Source organism: Leuresthes tenuis, unplaced genomic scaffold, assembly GCF_036924035.1.
Source record: "Leuresthes tenuis unplaced genomic scaffold, fLeuTen1.0.hap1 SCAF_21, whole genome shotgun sequence".
Lineage (NCBI taxonomy): Eukaryota > Metazoa > Chordata > Actinopteri > Atheriniformes > Atherinopsidae > Leuresthes > Leuresthes tenuis.
In genome coordinates this window covers 31,684,492-31,708,719 of record NW_027325375.1, presented here as the reverse complement: position 1 = coordinate 31,708,719, position 24,228 = coordinate 31,684,492, and the positions used below count along the sequence as shown (strand labels likewise).

Below are 24,228 nucleotides of genomic sequence, written 5' to 3'. Positions count from 1 at the left end.
GCTAACTGGCGCACGGCACAGCACGGTTTGCTGCACGTGGAGCCCTCCGAGCCCGAAGTGAGGTCGAGCTGAGGGCTTCTGCTCGCTCTTCGTGACTTCAGGGTGAAGGGAAATTGTGCTGTCACATCTCCACTTGTGACTTTCCTTCTCGATTCAGTCACTGAAATAAAGCTGCACGACTAGATCTGGAAGTTTCAGTCATCATGTCCACTTTAATCCAACTAAAACAGCAGCTAAAGCAGAGAAACTGGAGCAGATTCACTGTGATGTAGGATGCGAATCCCAAACCTGCTGCTTGTAAGGATTATTTGGGCTCTTTTAGACTTTTATTTCAGAGTTTATTAGTCTGTTAAAGCCTGTACATTCAGACAGTGGTGACAGTTCATCTCCCTCTTCATTCAGACTAACATATATATATATATATATTTGTGTGAGCTCTCACTTTATTAATAAGGAAACTATCAGTGTCAAACCTCTGTAGTAAGATCCTACAAAATGTCATGTCGATAATAACTAATCGGTCGTTTTCTTTGATATTTTTACGCCTTCAACAGATGTTTTTAACCCTGTAGCCAAACTTATTGTCTGAACTGGGGGAAAATGGTTAGTTTAAGGCATCAGTTCTTAGTTTTTCCCTCACATTCGAATCATCGGTCACCAAAGGCAGCCACTGCTTCAGCTTCTGTCCTGCTCTGTGAGGCGGTTGTTTCTACACGGGTTTGATGTGCACCTGAAGGCATCGTCGGGTGGTTTCTGTGTTTCATGCTGATGCTCAGTGAGGCGACCTGTGGTCTGTTTCTATCTGCTTCTGTTTCTATAAGAGCGGCTTAATGAACCCGCTGTCTCCTCTGTGCAGAGGCTGTTCATCTCTAAGTGGGACGTCCTGGTTCCAGCACATAGACGAAGAACTAAACCATTAACTGACAGGTTTAAGAGTCAGGGTTCAGGTGTGTTTGGATCGTTTCAGTTTAAAAAGTCACCCAGAACAGTGAGGAAGAAACGGCCAGAATCAGAGCACCAACAGAACTTTATGGACCTACATTCAGCCGGTTACTGAGAGTCCGATTGGCTCTGAAGTTGTGAACTCAGGCTTTGATTGGTGCACAGAATCAGATCTGCTTCATTCATCTGGAACAGGTCAGTCGGAACCAGATCCCCTGTGAGGTCAAAGGTGACGCTTCAGTTATTCTGTGGTCAGAGGTTCCTGCTTTACTGTCTGCATGTTGTTCTGGATCGGTTCATCCTGTTACCATCTGAAGCCACCGACCAATCACAGCGAACTACGAGCAGTGACGCGCTTTCTTACCCGCCTCCTTGTTTGTGTGTAGCTGCATGGAGAGCTGTGGCTGAAAACCAAACGGAGGAGATGGTCGCTAAAAAATTCCACCTCCATTATATGGAATTGGTTTGGATTTTCTGCAACTGATCAGGTGTAATTTGCAAAGTTTGCACAGAAACTGTTCGCATGTCGGGGGGCAACAGGACGAACCTGTTCAATCACTTGAAGAGGAAGCATCCAAACAGTATGCTGAGAACCAAACAGCGAGGGGCCCGGCGGCACCGCAGGGGAGGCAGCAGCTAGCATAAGCAGCAGCTAACGTAAGCAGCAGCTAGCGTAAGCAGCAGCTAGCGTAAGCAGCAGCTAACGTAAGCAGCAGCTAGCGTAAGCAGCAGCTAGCATAAGCAGCAGCTAACGTAAGCAGCAGCTAGCGTAAGCAGCAGCTAGCGTAAGCAGCAGCTAACGTAAGCAGCAGCTAGCATAAGCAGCAGCTAGCTAAGACCAAAACAGACACATTAACTCAGGCATTTGACAAAGGCACTCCTATGATAAGTCAAGCATGTGATAGAAAGAGGTAACAGAAGCTGTTACCTTTTTATCTTGTAAAGTATCGGTACCAGAACGGTAGAAAAGGAGGCGTTCGGACGTCTGTTTCAAGAAGTTGAGCCGCGGTACGAGCTGCCCAGCTAAAAATACTTCTGCAACACGGTCTGTTTTTCACTTTTCAATTTAAGATTGTGATAAAAATCAAAATCGTCATTTTTGTTTTTAAAAAGTCGTGATATGATATTTTCACCCCGAGTCAGAACCAGACCCCCTGTGAGGTCAAAGGTGACACTTCAGTTATTCTGTGGTCAGAGGTTCCTGCTTTACTGTCTGCATGTTGTTCTGGATCGGTTCATCCTGTTACCATCTGAAGCCAGAACTCCTTCCATCTAACAGGGAGGGGCTCTGTTTTCACTTCAGCCACAGCTGGCTGGCGAACAGCTGGCTGGCGAACAGCTGGCTGGCGAACAGCTGGCTGGCGAACAGCTGGCTGGCGAACAGCTGGCTGGCGAACAGCTGGGTTCAGTTTGTTTGCTCCAAGCAGGTGATGATGCTGTCAGTCACCATAACAACGGTGTCATCGTCGGTCCTTATGGACCCGCGCTGCACAGCCTGTTCTCAGTTACTGATGATGATGATGATGATGAAGATGAAGAGTGTGACGTGGCTGTTTGTCTCCACAGAAGACTTATGAGGTCCTGTTAGCAGCGCAGGATGTTCAACAAGTCGTTTGCTTCTCCCTTCGGCGGAGGGACGGGGGGCTTCGGCACCTCGTCCACCTTCGGACAGCAAAGTAAGTTTGTCTTCTTCAATGCTTCAGTTATTTTCAGGAAAGGGTTAGAGGGCAGAACACCTTCAGGCTGCTGTTCTCATGTGAATTACCTGCAGACGCGGGCTTCGGCACAGCGGGGGGCTTCGGGACGACGGCGTTTGGGACGGCCGCCAACACGGGAGGATTGTTTGGCACCACGCAGAATAAACCTGGTCAGTGTTTTCTTCTGTTTTCCCCGTCGCTCTGAGACGTTTGACTCATTAAAGCCTTTAACGCCTGAGATATCTGCACCTTTTGTTGCGTATTTCAACCATAAAGGCTCGGAAAATGTCCACGTCTGACAGTTATTTACTGCATGTTCAGAGTTTAAAGAGTTTTAGTGAGAAAAAAACAGTTTGACACGTTAAGTCTGAACAGTTTAAAACATTTAGAATAAGAAGTCTGACTCTCAATGTGCAGAAAGAAAGAAACTTTAGAATTTAAATGGAGCCGTTTGAATGTTTTAGTTTAAAACACGCTGAACCTTTGTAATTCCACGGCTTTGCGTTGGGTTTTTTGGCCGCTGGGAGGCGGGGCTTCAGCGTCCCGTCAGCTCCAATCAGACCTGTGCTGCTCACATAATGTTGATGTCAGAGGAATCTCGCTGGCTGCCGTTTTTCTTTAAAACACACAAACTGTCCCCGCCGGGTTCTCCAGGCGGCCTGTTCGGGTCCAGCACCTTCAGCCAGCCGGCCACCTCCTCCACCAACACTGGCTTCGGTTTCGGGGCGCCCAGCGCCACCTCCACCAGCCTGTTTGGCAACACTTCAACCGGAACCAGCAGCGGACTCTTCTCCCAGCAGAACAATGCGTTCGGTGCCAACAAACCCACCTCCTTTGGCAGTGAGCTCAACCTCCCACTTTAACATGTTTATTGCTGTTGCCTAGAATCTGTTTTAAAGGGAAACTGTCTCCAGATGTGTCCCTCCAGCTGTTTTCTCTAAAAAGTCTCCTCCCATGGTGCTCCTCAGGCTTCGGGACCAGCACCAGCAGCGGCGGGCTGTTTGGCGCCACCAACACCACCTCCAACCCTTTCGGTGGCTCCAGCTCTCTGTTCGGAGGCTCTGGCTTCTCCGCCACGCAGCAGCCAGGAACCACCGTGAAATTCAACGTGAGTCCGCCGCCGCCTCAGGGCGTTCACCAGGTTTAACCTCGGGAGAAGAAGAGACGGCTTTATGTGCTCATAACCTTTTCCTCCTCCAGCCTCCAACAGGAAGTGACACGATGGTGAAAGCAGGCGTGACCACGAGCATCAACACCAAGCATCAGTGCATCACCGCCATGAAGGAGTACGAGAACAAGTCCCTGGAGGTGAGTTTGTGTCACTGAAAGACTTTGAAAGCACGCCGAGCTTCCTGCGCCCAGACCGCCACCATCACAACCTGACGCCACAAAACGCGCCACAAAACACGCCTCAAAACGCGCCACAAAACACGCCTCATAACACGCCACAAAACACGCCTCAAAACGCGCCACAAAACACGCCTCATAACACGCCACAAAACACGCCTCAAAACGCGCCACAAAACACGCCTCATAACACGCCACACAACACGCCTCGAAACGCGCCACAAAACATGCCTCATAACACGCCTCGAAACACGCAACACGCCACGCAACACGCCTCGAAACACGCCACAAAACATGCCTCATAACACGCCTCGAAACACGCAACATGCCTCATAACACGCCTCGAAACACGCAACACGCCACGCAACACGCCTCGAAACACGCCACAAAACATGCCTCATAACACGCCTCGAAACACGCAACATGCCTCGTAACACGCCTCATAACACGCAACACGCCACGCAACACGCCACAAAACATGCCTCATAACACGCCTCATAACACGCCTCGAAACACGCAACACGCCACGCAACATGCCTCGTAACACGCCTCATAACACGCCACGCAACACGCCTCGTAACACACCTCATATCCCGCCTCATATCCCGCCGCCGGAGGTGTTTGAGGTGAGTTCTGACTGGACTAACCTGTGTCGGGTCTGCAGGAGCTGAGGCTGGAGGACTACCAGGCGGGCAGAAAGGGCCCGACCAACCCGATGGCCCCAGCGACCGGCGGTCTGTTCGGTGGAGCCACCGCCACGTCCAGCGCCGCCACCGGCTTGTTCGGCGCCACCGCTCCCAACAACACCAGCTTCTCCTTTGGCCAGAATAAGAGCACGTTTGGAGCGGGTAAGCGATGCCGACTGTGGCTCATGTTGCTGAGAAGAGTCGGGCCTCTGAGATCCCATCTTGCATGTTTGTCCAGCAGCTTCGGGCGGCTTCGGCGCCACCAGCGGGAGTCTGTTTGGGCAGCCGAGCCAGCAGCCGGCCGGCAGCCTGTTCAAGCCCTTCAGTCAGCCCACCACCGCCCAGAGCACCGGCTTCTCCTTCGGCCAGGCCAACACGATGGGCCAGGCCAACACCAGCAGCATGGTGAGTCTTTAAAGTGTCCTGATCAATAGTTCTGCAGCTTTAAACCTTTAAAGTGTCCTGATCAACAGTTCTGCAGCTTTCTGTAACCTTTAAAGTGTCCTGATCAACAGTTCTGCAGCTTTCTGAAACCTTTAAAGTGTCCTGATCAACAGTTCTGCAGCTTTCTGTAACCTTTAAAGTGTCCTGATCAACAGTTCTGCAGCTTTCTGTAACCTTTAAAGTGTCCTGATCAACAGTTCTGCAGCTTTCTGTAACCTTTAAAGTGTCCTGATCAACAGTTCTGCAGCTTTCTGAAACCTTTAAAGTGTCCTGATCAACAGTTCTGCAGCTTTCTGAAACCTTTAAAGTGTCCTGATCAACAGTTCTGCAGCTTTCTGAAACCTTTAAAGTGTCCTGATCAACAGTTCTGCAGCTTTCTGTAACCTTTAAAGTGTCCTGATCAACAGTTCTGCAGCTTTCTGAAACCTTTAAAGTGTCCTGATCAACAGTTCTGCAGCTTTCTGAAACCTTTAAAGTGTCCTGATCAACAGTTCTGCAGCTTTCTGTAACCTTTAAAGTGTCCTGATCAACAGTTCTGCAGCTTTAAACCTTTAAAGTGTCCTGATCAATAGTTCTGCAGCTTTCTGACACCTTTAAAGTGTCCTGATCAATAGTTCTGCAGCTTTAAACCTTTAAAGTGTCCTGATCAATAGTTCTGCAGCTTTCTGACACCTTTAAAGTGTCCTGATCAATAGTTCTGCAGCTTTCTGTAACCTTTAAAGTGTCCTGATCAATAGTTCTGCAGCTTTCTGAAACCTTTAAAGTGTCCTGATCAATAGTTCTGCAGCTTTCTGTAATCTTTAAAGTGTCCTGATCAATAGTTCTGCAGCTTTCTGTAACCTTTAAAGTGTCCTGATCAACAGTTCTGCAGCTTTCTGAAACCTTTAAAGTGTCCTGATCAACAGTTCTGCAGCTTTCTGAAACCTTTAAAGTGTCCTGATCAACAGTTCTGCAGCTTTCTGAAACCTTTAAAGTGTCCTGATCAACAGTTCTGCAGCTTTCTGAAACCTTTAAAGTGTCCTGATCAATAGTTCTGCAGCTTTCTGAAACCTTTAAAGTGTCCTGATCAACAGTTCTGCAGCTTTCTGTAACCTTTAAAGTGTCCTGATCAACAGTTCTGCAGCTTTCTGTAACCTTTAAAGTGTCCTGATCAATAGTTCTGCAGCTTTCTGTAACCTTTAAAGTGTCCTGATCAATAGTTCTGCAGCTTTCTGAAACCTTTAAAGTGTCCTGATCAATAGTTCTGCAGCTTTCTGAAACCTTTAAAGTGTCCTGATCAACAGTTCTGCAGCTTTCTGTAACCTTTAAAGTGTCCTGATCAATAGTTCTGCAGCTTTCTGAAACCTTTAAAGTGTCCTGATCAACAGTTCTGCAGCTTTCTGTAACCTTTAAAGTGTCCTGATCAACAGTTCTGCAGCTTTCTGAAACCTTTAAAGTGTCCTGATCAATAGTTCTGCAGCTTTCTGAAACCTTTAAAGTGTCCTGATCAATAGTTCTGCAGCTTTCTGAAACCTTTAAAGTGTCCTGATCAACAGTTCTGCAGCTTTCTGTAACCTTTAAAGTGTCCTGATCAATAGTTCTGCAGCTTTCTGGAACCTTTAAAGTGTCCTGATCAATAGTTCTGCAGCTTTCTGAAACCTTTAAAGTGTCCTGATCAATAGTTCTGCAGCTTTCTGAAGCTCTTTCACAGTTTTTCTTTGTTCAGCCACTTAACTCTGACCTATGAAGCATTCAGGCAGAAAAAAATTTATATTTAAAATTTATATTTTATATTTAACAGGTTTCAGTAAATCTTGATCAGGACTTTTCAGCCGGACTATAAATCAAGTACCATAAAAACACAGGAACTTTCTCTGTTCTACAGAACTTAAAATATTCTGCTAAAGAGCAGATTTCTCTGAATGAAATGAACCGTTGGCAGCTTTGATGTGACATGTATCCACCTTTCCTCAGGGCTTGTTTGGGAACACGGCACCAACTCAGGCGGGCGGGCTGTTCGGCCCGGCTCAGACCAGCGCCGCCACCGGCTTCGGGGCAGGAGCCGGTCTGTTCGGCCAACCCAACGCTGGCTTTGGAAACGTTGGCACACAGGTACAAACCAGAGCTGATTCTTGGCCAGTCGTTTAAAATCGGGTGGTTCAGGTCCGAGTGAACAGATTCACTCAGTTAAAAGTCCAGATGTGCTGCTGTTCTGTTTGGGTTCACAGCTGGAACTGATTGACAGTTCAAAGTTCTGCTCCTGTTGAAGCCGTCTGTCTCCTTTCAGCCCAGTTTATTCGGGAATAAAACCGCCGGGTTCGGGACCACCACCACCAGCGCTCCGTCCTTCGGTACCGGCACTGGGCTCTTTGGGAACAAGCCTACCCTCACACTGGGAACCGGAACCAACACCTCCACCTTTGGTACGTGCTCACCTGCAGCTCCCCGGAGTCGGTACTGACAGAACCTCTGAGAACCCAAACGGCTTCAGGCTCATTTTGGGTCTTTTTTCATTAAAACTGCAGGTTTTGGTGGAAACACTGTTGGAGCGGGTCTGTTTGGCAACAAGGCGACCACGGGAGGACTGGGAACCGGACTGGGAACCAGCTTTGGAACCGGTACTTTTCTGACTGAATCAGCCAAAAACTGTTTAACTTTTAAGCTTTTGTGTTTGTAGCTTTTTTTGTTTCTTCACAAACAGGTGAACGATCAAAGAGTTCAGTTTTAAAGACACATTTTTCTCTTGTTGTTCATGAATTATGTAGTTTTTATGGTACTTGTAGACTCATGTTATGTAGTTTTTACAGTACTTGTAGACTCATGTTATGTAGTTTTTACGGTACTTGTAGACTCATGTTATGTAGTTTTTACGGTACTTGTAGACTCATGTTATGTAGTTTTTACGGTACTTGTAGACTCATGTTATGTAGTTTTTACGGTACTTGTAGACTCGTGTTATGTAGTTTTTACGGTACTTGTAGACTCATGTTATGTAGTTTTTACGGTACTTGTAGACTCATGTTATGTAGTTTTTACAGTACTTGTAGACTCATGTTATGTAGTTTTTACGGTACTTGTAGACTCATGTTATGTAGTTTTTATGGTACTTGTAGACTCATGTTATGTAGTTTTTATGGTACTTGTAGACTCATGTTATGTAGTTTTTACGGTACTTGTAGACTCGTGTTATGTAGTTTTTACGGTACTTGTAGACTCATGTTATGTAGTTTTTACGGTACTTGTAGACTCATGTTATGTAGTTTTTACAGTACTTGTAGACTCATGTTATGTAGTTTTTACGGTACTTGCAGACTCGTATTATGTAGTTTTTACAGTACTTGTAGACTGGTATTATGTAGTTTTTACGGTACTTGTAGACTGGTATTATGTAGTTTTTACGGTACTTGTAGACTCGTGTTATGTAGTTTTTACAGTACTTGTAGACTCATGTTATGTAGTTTTTACGGTACTTGTAGACTCATGTTATGTAGTTTTTACGGTACTTGTAGACTCGTGTTATGTAGTTTTTACAGTACTTGTAGACTCATGTTATGTAGTTTTTACGGTACTTGTAGACTCATGTTATGTAGTTTTTACAGTACTTGTAGACTCATGTTATGTAGTTTTTACGGTACTTGTAGACTCATGTTATGTAGTTTTTACAGTACTTGTAGACTCATGTTATGTAGTTTTTACGGTACTTGCAGACTCGTATTATGTAGTTTTTACAGTACTTGTAGACTGGTATTATGTAGTTTTTACGGTACTTGTAGACTGGTATTATGTAGTTTTTACGGTACTTGTAGACTCGTGTTATGTCGTTTTTACGGTACTTGTAGACTGGTATTATGTAGTTTTTACGGTACTTGTAGACTCGTGTTATGTAGTTTTTACGGTACTTGTAGACTCTTATGTAGTTTTTACGGTACTTGTAGACTCTTATGTAGTTTTTACGGTACTTGTAGACTCTTATGTAGTTTTTACGGTACTTGTAGACCCGTGTTATGTAGTTTTTACGGTACTTGTAGACCCGTGTTATGTAGTTTTTACGGTACTTGTAGACTCGTATTATGTAGTTTTTACGGTACTTGTGGACCCGTGTTATGTAGTTTTTCCGGTACTTGTAGACCCGTGTTATGTAGTTTTTCCGGTACTTGTAGACTCGTGTTATGTAGTTTTTACGGTACTTGTAGACTCGTGTTATGTAGTTTTTACGGTACTTGTAAACTCGTGTTATGTAGTTTTTACGGTACTTGTAGACTCGTGTTATGTAGTTTTTACGGTACTTGTAGACTCGTGTTATGTAGTTTTTACGGTACTTGTAGACCCGTGTTATGTAGTTTTTACAGTACTTGTAGACCCGTGTTATGTAGTTTTTACAGTACTTGTAGACTCGTGTTATGTAGTTTTTACAGTACTTGCATACTCGTGTTATGTAGTTTTTACGGTACTTGCAGACTCGTGTTATGTAGTTTTTACAGTACTTGCATACTCGTGTTATGTAGTTTTTACGGTACTTGCAGACTCGTGTTATGTAGTTTTTACAGTACTTGTAGACTCGTGTTATGTAGTTTTTACGGTACTTGTAGACTCGTGTTATGTAGTTTTTACGGTACTTGCAGACTCGTGTTATGTAGTTTTTACGGTACTTGCAGACTCATTGACCAATTTGGCCCTTCTGGGTTTGGACGGCTCCGTCCTGCTGGTTTTCCTCTGATCTGAGTCACTGTGTGTTGGACAGTTGGCGCAGGACCCACTCTGTTTGGAAACAACCAGAACAAACTGGGCACCACGCTGGGAACGATGGGGACGTTCGGAACCGCTGGATTCAGCAGTGGAACCAGCACCCTGGGCTTCGGGGCGCCGCAGCAGCCCGTGGGTAAGCTGTTTTGGGCGGTGCTGCTTTTTGTTTGGACCCGTGTGTTCGGTCCGGACTGATGCCACCGCAGCGGTACCGTGTGTTGATGCGCTTCGTTTCTCCTGCAGCGCTCACAGATCCGAACGCCAACGCCGCCCAGCAGGCCATGCTGCAGCAGCAGCTCAGCGTTCTGGCCTACTCGCCGTACGGAGACTCGCCGCTGTTCAGAAACCCGCTGTCGGACCCCAAGAAGAAGGAGGAGGTGAGAGTGCTGAAGGACTGAAAATGGATAAAAACTGTTTTATCTGAATTATCCCTGAATGAAGCTCAAAATGTCCCAGTGAGCTGAGGAGGAGGTAGATGGAGCTCAGTGAGTCAGCAGGAATGAGGGCTGGGTTTCTGAGTCCTGATGAAGTGAACCGGGGGGGTCAGACACTCTGAGGCTGTGGAGCAGACAGATGTGGAGCTGCTGTTCCTCCTCCTCACTGATGATTTCACTGAGAACGGCTGAAACTGACAGATATGAACAGATGAAACTGACAGATATGAACAGATGAAACTGACAGATATGAACAGATGAAACTGACAGATATGAACAGATGAAACTGACAGATTTAAACACCAGTTCTTGGCCATCAGACGCTGAAGAATCAGGATCTGATTAAAGACTTTTCACTGATTCTTCCTGATGTTCATTTGACTGATTTTCTGTTGTTTTTCTGTGGATAAAATGACAGAAAAACATGAAAAATATAGAAGTTGGAGCAGCTTTGTTCATAGTTGTGTTCAGAAGAGACAGAAAAACGTGGAAAAGTGTTCAGAATCCAGTGTGATGTCATCAGTGATGTCACCACATATAAATTAGGTGATTAAATCATAAACTTTGGGTTTATTTCTGACTGTTTTTAATCTGCAGCCTGTTGGATCCTGATTTTTCCTTTAAAAACCATTTGAGCTTAAAGGGTTAAGCGTCCGTCTTCATCTCTGATTTCACCCTCGTCTGTGTTCCTGACAGCGCCTGAAACCGACCAATCCGACGGCCCAGAAGGCTCTGACCACGCCCACCCACTACAAGCTGACCCCTCGGCCTGCGACCCGAGTTCGGCCCAAAGCGCTGACCTCCTCCGGAGCCTCCAAGTCGCAGCTGTTTGACGGTCTGGACGATGACGAGCCGTCGCTCACCAACGGGGCCTTCGTGCCCAGGTACCCGCCTCGTCTCCATGGTGACGGCGTTTAGTTTAGTTTTTCCTCGGTGCTGACGGTGTTTTCTCTGCAGGAAGAGCATCAAGAAGCTGGTTCTGAAGAACCTGAACAGCAGCCAGTACAGCAGCCCGCTGAGCAAGGAGGGCGACGACCTGGCCTCGCCGTCGGAGTATCCTCAGAACGGACACAGGTAAGCGCTTCCTCCCGCCTGCAGAGGAGGGGTTCCCTTCCTTTAACAGCACCACGGGCCAAACTGTCCAAACCTGGGAATATATGAGATGAAGGTGGGATTGGTGGAGCAGAACTTCTCCAGAACTGTCAGCGAGCGGCTGCAGCTGCAGGAAGTCCTTCGGGACACTTCAGTGGCGTCGCTGTGGCGCCGCTTCCATCACGCTGACCTTTGTCTGCCTGCAGCCCCGTGGAGGACGAGCTCCCGGAGGCGCAGAGTCCAAGCAGCCGGACCGACGACGACCCAGAAGTCACTCAGTTCTACGTGAACCCCATCGCCAAGCCCATCCCGCAGGGCCGCGCCCAGACCAGCCTGCAGGACACCATCAGCGAGCTCAACATGCACCGGGCGCCCAGGAACGGCCTGGAGGTCAGCAGAGGGGCGGGAGCAGCGCTTCTTCACCGCGTTGGCGGGTCTTCACTGAAATGTTTCCTGTTTTCGTTCTCAGCTGAGCAGCGACGACGTGTCGGCGTCTCTGGGGGAGGAGTCTCTGCAGGAGGACCGGGAGGAGGAGCCTCAGGAGTCCCAGCAGCCGCCTCACCCTGCAGGTCAGACGCAAAGCAGCTCCTCAGGGTCCGGCCTCATGTTCGCTTTGACCTGAGGGCAGAAAGCTCGAGTTCAGGAGCTGGAAACGGGTTAAAGACGACCTCTGAACTGCTTTCTGTTCTGTGGTGAAAACATGGCCGGTTCTGTTTTTCAGGCATCGTTCTGAACCGTGTGGGTTATTACACCATCCCCTCCCTGGAGGATCTGGCCGAGATGGTGGATGAAAACGGGGAGTGTGTTGTGGAAAACTTCACCATCGGCAGGAAAGGTAACGCCACAAACTTCCTGCTCGGCGTGGAGACCGAGCCTGATTGGACGGCCGTCTCACTGCTCCGCTCTGATTGGTTCTCGCAGGTTACGGCTCCATCTTCTTCCCCGGCGAGGTGAACGTGTCGGGCCTGAACCTCGACGAGATCGTCCACTTCAGACGCAAAGAGGTCATCGTGTACCCGGACGACAAAAACAAGCCGCCGGAGGGGGAGGGGCTTAACAGGTGAGGTCATATTCGTCATGTTGGTGATGCATTAATGATTAGATCAGGATTGGATCAATTAATCCATCAAACCATGGAACCAACCAGCCGGAAACCGTTCAAAGATCCAACAGCTGAGCATCTGATGTGACATCATCGACCTTTACAGGCTGTGACCCGGCTGTTTAGAACCCATCTGGGTCCGTGTTGAGAGTAATTAGTTATTAGTTAGTTATTAGTTAGTGGGTTATTAGCTGACTTATTAGGTCAGCTCCTAATAAGACGAACAACAGGTTTCAGTTCAGTCGAGCGTAGATGACCTCAGCAGTGGCCCCCAGCTAAGGGGGCGGGGCCTGGAGGCGCTCAGCTGGTAGAACGGGTTGTTGGTTCCAGCTCCGGCTCGGTGCTGCAGGTCCATCCCGGTTAAGAATCGCGGCGTTTCTGTCTGAATGGGTTTGGTTTGTTCCGTGCGTTCGCAGGCGGGCTGAGGTCACTCTGGACGGCGTTTGGCCCAACGACAAGACGACCTGCACCCAGATCAGGAGCCCGGAGCGTCTGGCCGACATGAACTACGAGGGCCGGCTGGAGAAGGCGTCCCGCAAACAGGGCGCCCGCTTCCTGGAGTATCGCACCGAAACCGGATCCTGGGTGTTCGAGGTGGGTCACACGGCGCTCTGAGCTCAGTCACATGACTCAATGATGTCACGCACTCGGCTTTAAATGGCTCCTCCCCCTCTTCCTGTCTCAGGTGGCCCATTTCTCCAAATACGGGCTCCAGGACTCCGACGAGGACGAAGACGTCCCGCCCAAAGCCGAGCCCAAGAAGCTGAAGACGATGATGTCACTTCCTGCCTCCAGGCTGCAGCAGCTGCTTCCCCCCTCCCAGCAGCAGGTGGCGCCGCAGGCTCAGGTAGAGCAGCCGGCGCCCCGCCACACTCATCCTCACTGATCACTGGTTGTTTTTGATTGGAGGCTGAAAAATGTGTCTGATGACATCATCACGCATCGGTCTGAGACTTTAAAAGGTTTCAGTTCTTTTATCCGCTGAGCTTCAGGTGTCTCAGGTGTTGTGGCGCTTCTGTTTGACGAGTTTCTGAAGGAGTGAAAGACTTAAAGCATCAGACAGGAAATAAATCCTGTTTTTCACATGATGAACTCTAGTTATTAAAGTTAAAAACAAACTAACAAACAAAGAAAAAACAGGAAATGATGAAATTCTCCCGTTTTACAGCGTGAAAGAACTATTCTGAGCCAGTAAAACTGATGGAATCATGACCCAAACTGAGTTTCAGCTCCTCTGGAGCAACGTTTTCCATCAGTCAGCAGCTCACAGATCAGCTCTGCTGGAGGGAAACGTGTCTCAGAGCTTTTTTTAATCACTTTCCACCATAAATTCACTCAGATTGAGTGTTTGCTGCTCATCTTATTGAACTGATATGTTGGAAACCTGCTGGTTTCCTTCAGCCAGTCATCTTCCATGTTTCATTGGACCAAACTAAAGTTGCAGCTTCGTCTCCTTGGTGATTCATCTCTGAGTCTCACCTCCATCCTCAGTCCACGGCTGCCTCTCTTCAGCCACTCTGAGCTGCTTTTCTCTTCTTCAGGTGTTCCTGATGCTTTACTTTGGCTTCTCTGGGTGGAAATCCCATTTCCTGCAGCTGTTTTCTTAGTTTTCTCACAAACATCGACTCCTGTTGATGTTTTCAGAGTCATTGCTTTGAGTTTTCTGTCCGTTTCCCTCCTCCAACACGTTTTATCATCCGTCCCACAGTTTCTGTCTGCCAGACACCTGCAAACCCTTCAGACTGGTTCAGCTTTCTGTTTTAAAGTTCAGATTATTATAATATATAGCTTTTTATTCTCTGCTCATAAAGAAAAGTTCCTTTAATGTCTCTGAGGTGCTAGAAATAAACCAGACATGAAACTTTTTCTACTGAATAAAACAGCTTTTAGTTGTGGTGATTCCAGATGTTTAACCAGATGTTACTTTAACCCAAACATGATCCGTGTTCTCTGTGACCTTTGACCTTCCTCAGAGTGTGTTTCAGCCTCAGAAAAGCTTCTGATGCGTGTTTCTTCTGAAACGAGCCGTTTTTAATGGGCAGAAACTGAACTTAAAGGCTTTTATGTTCCTAATGAGTCTGATTTTATCTGCTGTGTGACCTGAAATGTACGAATATTCACTGAATTAATGAAAGAAATAAAGTTACTGAAGATGACTGAAGTCACGTTTTTGTTTTTTTGTGTCTGATCAGATGTTTTAAATAATTTGTGTCTTCGGGGCTTAAATATTTAGAGTTTTGAGGCTCAGAAATGTTCATTTGTTGATCTTCGGCTGATGAAATGTGCTCCTCTCAGCCTGTCCTCACGCTCTCGTGTCTGTCTCCAGTCCACCGCTGTGGATCTTGCGAGCGGCGTGGCGGAGCTGGACAGCGACATGGCCGACATCACTCAGAGCCTCCCGACAGAGAGCATGCTGGGAGGAGAGGAGGACGGCGAGCTGCTGCCGGAGGAGACGGACGGGAAGCTGGGCGCTTTGGTCTCCATGGAGCACGACGGCGTCTCGGCGTCCGGCCACATCGCCTCCTCGCTGGGGATCAACCCGCACACTCTGCAGGTAGAGCCGCAGGAAACGCTCATCACACCGGGTTATTCCCATAAGCGCTTAGACACGGGTCAGAGTTTATGATCCGAGAGCAAATATCAGGCAGGAAGTCGGACCGCTTCCACCAAACGGACCTCAGGAGAAGCTGAGCGTCCCGATCTGAGGCGGCTGACGTCCTCCTGGTTTAAAAAACCTGAAATCCGGCGGGTCGACCCCCACACAGGAGCTTCAGCGCGTTTCTGTCAGAGTCTGGAGTCTAAATAGCTGAAATACCTGCAGTTTGCTGTGTGTGGAGGAGAAAATGTGGCCAAAAAAGTAGTTTAAAACAAGCGGCTTCATGACTCTGACCTGAACATTCAGGGAAAAGCTAAAGAAAGACTTAATGAGACTTAATCTGATCGTGTCAAACATCGAAGCTTCAGTGAGAAATGAAAAGTTTCTGAGCTGCAGAAGCCAAACGTCCGACTCTTTCCTGCAGATCATGAAGGCGTCTCTGTTCGCTGAGGAGGACGATGAAGGCGACGTGTTCCCGGCCCCCGACGTCTCCTCTCCCCGCCTCGTCCTGCCGGGAGCTCAGGGCCGTCCGTCCGGTACGAAACGCAGACCAACTCCATCCTCTTCCTGGTCCTGATGAGGTCCTTCTGACTCCTCTTCCTCTGTCTCTGCAGCCGGGGGTCTCCTTCAGGCCCGTTTCACCTCCGGCCTCCTCTCCCAGTTCTCGGACCCCCCCCGGCCTCCTCGCCCTGCGTCCCGGGCGTCTCCGACGGCGGTCGAACCCGCCCGACCGCTGCAGTGGAAGGGCCCGGCCGCCTCTTTCCTGCTGCCCCCGAGAACTCCGGAGCCTTCGATCCGGACGGTGGGAGTGCGGCGCCTGGGCGGTCCGGTCCCCCTGAAAGAGTCGGTGACTCAGGGGAAGGTCGGTACTCTGGTGGTTTATCGAGTGTTCGGTCCTGTAAAGATTCTTCGGCTGGAGTCTGAGTTGTTTTCCCTGCAGTAACAGGTTTTGTTTTGCAGGGGGATCTGCTGATGGACATGGGGCTGTTTGCCACCCGCTCCTTCAGGGTGGGGTGGGGACCCGGCTGGACGCTGGCGCACTGCGGCAGCCGGCTGAGCTCGCAGACGTCCACACAGCTCGAACGCCACGAGCTCCCCAACAAAACGGACTTCAGCTTCCTGCCAAAACCTGCCAGGAGCAAACCGTAAGAACCGAAGCTCTCTGACAGTTACTGGCTCGCGTTTCCAGAGGAAAAAGGTTTAAAAAGTTCAGCCACAGCTCTGAGGAGGAGGAGGACGTGAGCTGCAGGTTGCTCGCTGTGGAAACAGTTTCCTTTGCTTTTCCTACACTACATGTTAGCTGCTGTGAAATGAACATACAGGGAGTCCAGAGGCTCCATCTGCCTGAAACCGAGGGAAAACCCGTCTGTTAACCCACCTTAACCCGTCTGTTAACCCACCTTAACCCGTCTGTTAACCCACCTTAACCCGTCTGTTAACCCACCTTAACCCGTCTGTTAACCCACCTTAACCCTCCTGTTAACCCACCTTAACCCGTCTGTTAACCCACCTTAACCCTCCTGTTAACCCACCTTAACCCGTCTGTTAACCCACCTTAACCCTCCTGTTAACCCACCTTAACCCTCCTGTTAACCCTCCTGTTAACCCTCCTGTTAACCCACCTTAACCCTCCTGTTGACCCCTCTGTTAACCCGTCTGTTGACCCCTCTGTTAACCCGTCTGTTTCTCCTGCAGACTGACAGAAAGCCCCTACAAGGTGGTTCTGGAGCAGCTGGTTGGTCTGGAGCCTCCACAGGGGAAGATGGAGGACGAGGAGCAGGAGGAGAGCCAGGCGGGGCTGCAGCGCCCTTTGGAGATCTGCCTGAAGCACAGCGCCGTCAGCGTTCCGGACGGATCCGCCTGCCCGCTGGTGCAGCCGCAGCCCGGCGTGGCGGCGCTGCACGAGTACGCCGAGTGGATCACGGAGCTGAGCGACACACGAGGCGACGCAGAGCGTGAGTGGATCACAGATCCAGCTGCAGAAGGAAAGTTTGTTCATGAGACTCACAGAAACTCTCCCCCCGCAGCCCTCCTGGGTCACTGGGCCGAGGTCTGGACTCTGTGTGAGGCCCTGTGGGGCCGCTTGGGTCCCTCAGAACTGGAGCCAGACGCCGAGGCGCCCGGCGAGTACGACCAGCAGCTGGAGAGGAGGCGGACCTTCTCGGCCTGGCTGTCCCGCGGCGCCACCCACAGGGTGGAGGAGGAGGTCGCTCTGGCAGGGAAAGGTCGCCACACGGACGCCATCTTCAGCTACCTGACGGGCAGTCGCATCAGCGAGGCGTGTCGAGTGGCCCAGAAGGAAGGTGAGCCGCTCCAAACGGTCCAATCAGTCACTCAGATGGCTCCCTAAAAGGAGGGGGGGTTGGGCCTAACATGTAATGATTGAGCAGCTGGAGTTTAGAAACTGACGAGCAGCTGTGTGTCTGCAGGAGACCACCGGCTGTCCCTGCTGCTGTCCCAGGCCACGGGCTCCCAGTACTGCCGGGACCTGCTCGCCCTTCAGCTCGCCGACTGGAACCGCATGCAGACGGACTGCTACCTGACCGAGGAGCGACTTCGCATCTTCACGCTGCTCGCTGGAAAACCGGTAAGCACCTGAAGCCGTTTGTTCGTCTGAAACAAAGCTTGTTTTTGCTTGGTTTTAGTAACCGTGGATACAGGTTTTAGGGGTCCTCGGACACGGGTTTTAGGGACCTCGGACGCAGGTTTTAGGGACCTAGGACGCGGGTTTTAGGGGCCTCGGGCTCGGGTTTTAGGGACCTAGGGCGCGGGTTTTAGGGACCTAGGACGCGGGTTTTAGGGACCTAGGACGCGGGTTTTAGGGACCTAGGACGCGGGTTTTAGGGGCCTCGGGCGCGGGTTTTAGGGACCTAGGGCGCGGGTTTTAGGGACCTAGGACGCGGGTTTTAGGGACCTAGGACGCGGGTTTTAGGGACCTAGGACGCGGGTTTTAGGGACCTAGGACGCGGGTTTTAGGGACCTAGGACGCGGGTTTTAGGGGCCTCGGACGCAGGTCTCTGTGACCCTCGGCTACAGCGACTCGCTCTGCTTCGCTGTTAACAGGCGTGTGTCTCTCTCCCTCAGGTCTGGCAGTCCTCAGACTCGGTGGTGAACGTGTGCTCGGAGCTGGACTGGAAGCGCTGCGTGGCGGTCCACCTCTGGTTCATGTTGCCTCCCACTGCGTCTGTGGCCGACGCCCTCACCAAATACGAGGCTGCCTTCCAGGTGAGCTGCTGCCACCCTCTCAGCACTCTTCTTTCCTGGTGTTTGAGTGCATTTCATGGTTGTTTCTGTCCTGCAGGGCTCAGATGAGGGAGGAAAGTACGCCTGTGCCCCCCTGCCCCCCTACCTGGAGGCTGAGGAGGAGGAGGAGGAAGGGGAGGAGTCTAAACGGCCTCTGTATGACCTGTGCTTCCACCTGCTGAAGCTCTACAGTGACAGGTAAAGCACCTCAGTGGAAAGGATGCCCCCTGGTGGCATAATGTTGTCACTGTCCTTATGTTGCAGTTCCCATAATGCATCGCTCTGTTCCAGGATGACTTTGAGTTAGTTTCACAGCCTGGTGTGTGTCCTCCTGCAGACATTACAGCCTGCAGCAGCTGTTGGACCCGCTCACGGTCACCTGGCAGCGTCTGGATTACCGCCTCAGCTGGCACCTGTGGGGCGTCCTGCAGGCGCTGCACTACAGCCACCTGAGCGCCTCGCGGCAGGGACTCCTCCACGCCAGCTACGCCGCTCAGCTGGAGAGCGCCGGCCTCTGGCACATGGCCGTCTTCATCCTGCTGCACATCCCCGACCACACGTAGGTTCAGATTTTCCAGAAACCCGACGTTCATTTCTGAGATCTGCAGAAAGTTCACTTCTTTCTGTCCAAACCGTCTGAAACAGGAAGTAAAACTTTGTTTGGAACGCTGCAGAGCTCCAGATGAGCTGAGAACAGCTTCACCAAAACACTGATGGGTTTCATTTTGGCTGCTTCGGTTCTCAACAAATAGCAGAAAGAACCAAACCGGCAGCTTTAAGTTGAACTTTGCCCTTTGGGGGCAGAGCAGGAGTCACGGGGTGTTTTTATTGAGCTTTAGTTTAATCCTCAGTGTCACAGCTGCACTGAATTCTGGGTAATTCGGGCTCACCGGTTCGTTCTCAGGTTTTTATTTACGCTTGACGCAGAAGGCGGCCATGTTGGTGTCAGTTAAATGTTGGTTGGACCCAAAGTTAGAAGAAGCTCGCATTTCTGAGTCAGAATTCCTCAAACGGTGCCGCTCTGGACTCGTCGATCACACGTCGGATCCAGACCCGTTTAAGTTTGGACCTTTTAGGGTCAGAATCGCGCTGAGGCGGCGGCTCGGTGTGTAAATTCAGAGTTAAATGTGTCGGACGGCGGTGAGACTCGGGTGGAAAGGAGCAGGTGTCATTAAACCCAGAACCGGCTGCAGCGTTCAGGAGTGAGAAAGTAAAACTGTCCTGGTCTCTCTTCCTCGGTGCGTCCTCAGTCAGCGGGAGCGAGCCGTGAGGGAGATGCTGACCCTGCACTGCCCCCTGCTGGACACCGACCGCTCGGTCCGCAGAGAGCGCTTCCTGACGGAGCGGCTGCTGGTGCCGGAGCAGTGGATCCACGAGGCCAAGGCCACCCGGGCCCAACGCGACGCCGACAGACACCAGCAGGCTCTGCACCTGTACCGGGCCGGATACTGGAACCAGTGCCACCGGCTGCTGATCCAGCACCTGGCCTCAGGTACGCTCAGAAAACCCAACTCCAGACAGATGTTAGCATCTGATGTTAGCATCTGATGTTAGCATCTGATGTTAGCATCTGATGTTAGCATCTGTCTGGAGTTGGGTTAACTCGTATGATTCCATTATTCTGAATAGATCAACCGGGCCTTATGTGTCTAAAGCAGGCAGATTTCACCAGAACAAGCCAGAATCTCATATTTCAGACTGGATTATGATCATATAATGGTGGCCCAGCACGGGAAGAGTTCTGCTTTTAATCATCTCTGTAAACCGTTTAAACATCTGCAACACTAGACAGATGTTAGCATCTGTTTACACCAGCAGGAAGTCTGAGTTCTGAGTCTGTCGGGTCGACCTCGGTGCCGACAGTCCAATGAAAGGAGACTCTTTGTTTTTCTCCCGCAGACTGCATCATCAACGACAACCACGACTACCTGCTGGAGTTCCTGGAGGGCCTGGCGGTCCCTGAACACAGCGCCACCATCCAGGACTGGGACACGGCGGGGGGGGTTTACCTGGACTACATCAGGGTCATCAAGACCCTGCAGGACACCCAGCAGGTACCGGAGCTGCTTTTTATAACAAATCAGACGAAAAAGGTCTGAATATATTCAGAAAGTAAAAGTGTTTCTGACCCGGAGTGTGTTCGTTTACTGGAGAGAAACCATGGAAACATGAGCTGGATCAGCCTCTGTGTGACCAGCAGCATCAGAAGCTTAAAGCAGCAGCAGGTGGGGTCAGTCTGTCGGGTTTAAACACAGCTGCAGGTTTTATAAAGAGTTAGAGAACAGAACCGTTCAGCTAGAAAGCTTCAGCTAACAAAGTAATGTGGGAACAATAAAGGAGCAGCAGGAACTCCTTAGAAGTTGGTGTACGTCATCTTCATTAGCTAAGCTGTTAGCGTTAGCTGCTGCTAAAGGAAGAAATAAATCAGTAAATAAACCATGAGGAGTTATTTCATTAGCTAAGCTGTTAGCGTTAGCTGCTGCTAAAGGAAGAAATAAATCAGTAAATAAACCATGAGGAGTTATTTCATTAGCTAAGCTGTTAGCGTTAGCTGCTGCTAAAGGAAGAAATAAATCAGTAAATAAACCATGAGGAGTTATTTCATTAGCTAAGCTGTTAGCGTTAGCTGCTGCTAAAGGAAGAAATAAATCGGTAAATAAACCATGAGGAGTTATTTCATTAGCTAAGCTGTTAGCGTTAGCTGCTGCTAAAGGAAGAAATAAATCGGTAAATAAACCATGAGGAGTTATTTCATTAGCTAAGCTGTTAGCGTTAGCTGCTGCTAAAGGAAGAAATAATCAGTAAATAAACCATGAGGAGTTATTTCATTAGCTAAGCTGTTAGCGTTAGCTGCTGCTAAAGGAAGAAATAAATCGGTAAATAAACCATGAGGAGTTATTTCATTAGCTAAGCTGTTAGCGTTAGCTGCTGCTAAAGGAAGAAATAAATCAGTAAATAAACCATGAGGAGTTATTTCTCAGATGCTTCCATTTCCCTGCTCTGAAGTTCAGGCTCTGAGAGTTGGAACTGATCCTCTTTGTGGCTCAGTTCCTTCAGTCCAGCGTTGAACTGGACCAAGTTGTTAAAACAGTGGGATGAAAAGTGGCTGCTGCACATTCCCAGTCTTTAGCTAACTCTGCTGGAACATTAGCCTCAGATATAGTTTATCCACTGGGCTCTTATATCCTCTGAGGCTGCTGCTGGATGGAAGATGCATGCTCCTCAGTGCAGCTGACAGCAGAACATTTCCACCAGAAGCTGGCTTCATCCGCCCAGCAGGGTGGATGTGAGTGGGCGGGGCTTAGCAGAGGAGGCGGGGCCAACTTAAGGAGTGACGCAACTAAATAAATACCAGGGTTTTGGGGAGTTTTACACCCGCTGGTGACCTCAGGCGCCCTGATATCTGCTCCCAGGAGCAGGAAGAAGGAGTTTATTTCTCCTTCCTGTGGAATTACTGATGTGGATTTAAACTGCTTTGTTTGCTCTGTGATGTTTAGTAAAGTTTACAGCAGCAGAACAGGAAGTGAAAGTCGTGCTTTTCTCCCTCAGATGGAGAGCGATGGTTACCAGCTGGAGCGCCTCTACACCGACGTCACGTCTCTGTGCAGCAGAATCGAGCTTCTGCCCTGCAGCACCGCCAGAGACCGCCTCGCCCAATCAGGTCAGAGCGCCACACACTCCTGTGAAAGCCCAGCCCACAGAGTCTGGATTCACTGACACATCTGTCCTCTGATTGGCTGAAAGTCCATTCAGAACATCGGAGACTGTGGCGGGATTACAGACCGCCAGAACTTTGACCACGATGTTTAAAACCCAGAACCAGCAATGGTGTCTGATCGGTTCGGTCCAAGGATTAAAAGCTGAGTTTCAACATGAAGAAGAGCTGAAGGTTTACAGAGAAAACTGCTTCTGTTATTCTAGCAAACATAAAACATGAAATAAGAGGCTTTATTAGCATTTCAGCTGCATTAAAATACAGTTTAAGAAAGCAGAGACAGCAGGAGAGAAGCTAACAGATGTTAGCTCAGCCGGGATGTTAGCGCAGCCGGATGCTAGCTCAGCCGGGATGTTAGCGCAGCCGGATGCTAGCTCAGCCGGGATGTTAGCGCAGCCGGATGCTAGCTCAGCCGGGATGTTAGCGCAGCCGGATGCTAGCTCAGCCGGGATGTTAGCGCAGCCGGATGCTAGCTCAGCCGGGATGTTAGCGCAGCCGGATGCTAGCTCAGCCGGATGTTAGCGCAGCCGGGACGTTAGTGCAGCCGGGACGTTAGCGCAGCCGGATGCTAGCTCACCCGGGATGTTAGCGCAGCCGGATGCTAGCTCAGCCGGATGCTAGCTCAGCCGGATGTTAGCGCAGCCGGGACGTTAGCGCAGCCGGGACGTTAGCGCAGCCGGGACGTTAGCGCAGCCGGGACGTTAGCTCAGCCGGGACGTTAGCGCAGCCGGGACGTTAGCGCAGCCGGGACGTTAGCTCAGCCGGGACGTTAGCTCAGCCGGGACGTTAGCGCAGCCGGGACGTTAGCGCAGCCGGGACGTTAGCGCAGCCGGGATGTTAGCTCAGCCGGGATGTTAGCTCAGCCGGATGTTAGCTCAGCCGGGACGTTAGCTCAGCCGGGATGTTAGCTCATCCGGGATGTTAGCTCAGCCGGGACGTTAGCTCAGCCGGGACGTTAGCTCAGCCGGGACGTTAGCTTGGAAGCTAATAGCTGCTGTTCTGTCGTCCTGTTCCAGATGAATGTTTTTCTCTGATTGTGGCTAAAAGTTGGTTCAAAACATGAATTTTTCCCTTTAAATAGTTTTTATTGTAAAAGTTCTTCTGATCTGATTAATTGACGATGTATTGATTAGCTGAGTGACGGCGTGCTGCGGCCGCACACGTAGAACCCTTCAGCTCTGTTTCCATCAGTTTAAAGTCTGATCTGTCGGCCTGTTTCTCCGTCACCTAACCAAGCCCCGCCCCTCTTCTCCTCGCAGAGATGGCGAAGCGTGTGGCGAACATCCTGCGCGTGGTGCTGAGCCTGCAGCAGGGCGACTCCCTCAGCATCCCGCTGGCCCAGCTGGCGCCGCACGTCAGCCGCCTGCCGATGCCGGAGGATTACACGCTGGAGGAGCTGCGCGGCCTCACGCAGCTGTACCTGCGCCAGCTCATCGTCAGCCAATGAGAGCAGAGGACTGATTAAACGTGTGAAAAGGTTTTGGATTGTTTTATCTCCTCAAACATCATGAGAGTCGGTTTGCCGAGTCGACCACGAGCTCGGCAGGAAGCGACATGTGAGCTTTCAGTTACCCGATGGGCGTCCCCCGGACTGGGGGTCCGGGCCCCTGAGGCCCAGCAGGAGAAGGTCGGAACTGAAGTCCAAAACCCCCCAAATTAAGTTATGTTTGACCAAAAAGCAGCAGAATCTCCCGGTGAGTCGGAGGAAGCTTCGCGACGCTCGGCCCTTTGTAGTTTCAGCTCTGCGGCGCCTCCTGTTTTTCTTCTTCGTGGGATTTTAGTTTTAATGGAAGCAGCAGTGCGTCTGTTGACCTGTGAATAAAGACTATGGCGGCGGCGGCGGCGGCTCGGAGGGAAGCTCAACACGCAGAGTGTAAAATGGCTATTTTTCTACATTTCTGTTCATCTTTGTTTCTTGGAGCTGAAGCTTCGCCACAAACCCGTTTCTCTCAGTGCGTTCAGTGATGAGCGGCGAGCACGGAGGGATACGCTGTGTGCGTGTGTACGTGCGCTAATTTTCTGATGGTTTTGTTGATAATGTCTTTTTAATAAAGTCCGGTAGAAATAAACCATTTGTCCTGCCTCCCTTATTCACTGATTCAATTCAATTCAGTTTTATTTATAAAGCGCCAGATTACAACAATCGTCATCTCAAGGCACTTAAGTAATAAAGTCCAATTCAAGCCAATTGGAATTCAATTCAGTGTA

At 49.9% G+C, this 24,228-nt stretch overlaps 1 protein-coding gene across 4 annotated transcripts in view; it reads left to right on the top strand.

The window, feature by feature from the left end:
• The window catches only part of nup98 (nucleoporin 98 and 96 precursor), a 64,002-nt gene that overhangs the window by 589 nt on the left and 39,185 nt on the right, over window positions 1–24,228 (top strand). Inside the window, exons 2-35 of one of the 4 annotated variants that reach the window (XM_072374677.1) lie at window positions 2,509–2,618; window positions 2,714–2,809; window positions 3,294–3,479; window positions 3,608–3,747; window positions 3,840–3,947; window positions 4,651–4,834; window positions 4,914–5,077; window positions 7,070–7,207; window positions 7,383–7,518; window positions 7,621–7,713; window positions 9,837–9,974; window positions 10,082–10,215; window positions 10,969–11,156; window positions 11,230–11,346; window positions 11,571–11,754; window positions 11,834–11,933; window positions 12,086–12,199; window positions 12,286–12,424; window positions 12,883–13,060; window positions 13,152–13,313; window positions 14,793–15,020; window positions 15,487–15,598; window positions 15,677–15,924; window positions 16,023–16,207; window positions 16,758–17,017; window positions 17,090–17,365; window positions 17,492–17,649; window positions 18,147–18,287; window positions 18,364–18,503; window positions 18,643–18,864; window positions 19,556–19,797; window positions 20,205–20,359; window positions 21,855–21,966; window positions 23,280–23,341. In XM_072374677.1, coding sequence (XP_072230778.1) covers window positions 2,540–2,618; window positions 2,714–2,809; window positions 3,294–3,479; window positions 3,608–3,747; window positions 3,840–3,947; window positions 4,651–4,834; window positions 4,914–5,077; window positions 7,070–7,207; window positions 7,383–7,518; window positions 7,621–7,713; window positions 9,837–9,974; window positions 10,082–10,215; window positions 10,969–11,156; window positions 11,230–11,346; window positions 11,571–11,754; window positions 11,834–11,933; window positions 12,086–12,199; window positions 12,286–12,424; window positions 12,883–13,060; window positions 13,152–13,313; window positions 14,793–15,020; window positions 15,487–15,598; window positions 15,677–15,924; window positions 16,023–16,207; window positions 16,758–17,017; window positions 17,090–17,365; window positions 17,492–17,649; window positions 18,147–18,287; window positions 18,364–18,503; window positions 18,643–18,864; window positions 19,556–19,797; window positions 20,205–20,359; window positions 21,855–21,966; window positions 23,280–23,341 — 5,319 coding nt within the window. In that variant the 5' untranslated portion in view covers window positions 2,509–2,539. Of the gene's footprint in view, window positions 1–2,508; window positions 2,619–2,713; window positions 2,810–3,293; window positions 3,480–3,607; window positions 3,748–3,839; window positions 3,948–4,650; window positions 4,835–4,910; window positions 5,078–7,069; window positions 7,208–7,382; window positions 7,519–7,620; window positions 7,714–9,836; window positions 9,975–10,081; window positions 10,216–10,968; window positions 11,157–11,229; window positions 11,347–11,570; window positions 11,755–11,833; window positions 11,934–12,085; window positions 12,200–12,285; window positions 12,425–12,882; window positions 13,061–13,151; window positions 13,314–14,792; window positions 15,021–15,486; window positions 15,599–15,676; window positions 15,925–16,022; window positions 16,208–16,757; window positions 17,018–17,089; window positions 17,366–17,491; window positions 17,650–18,146; window positions 18,288–18,363; window positions 18,504–18,642; window positions 18,865–19,555; window positions 19,798–20,204; window positions 20,360–21,854; window positions 21,967–23,279; window positions 24,090–24,228 lie in introns of those variants that run through there. The other 3 variants (XM_072374676.1, XM_072374679.1, XM_072374678.1) reach the window with 3 other exon arrangements.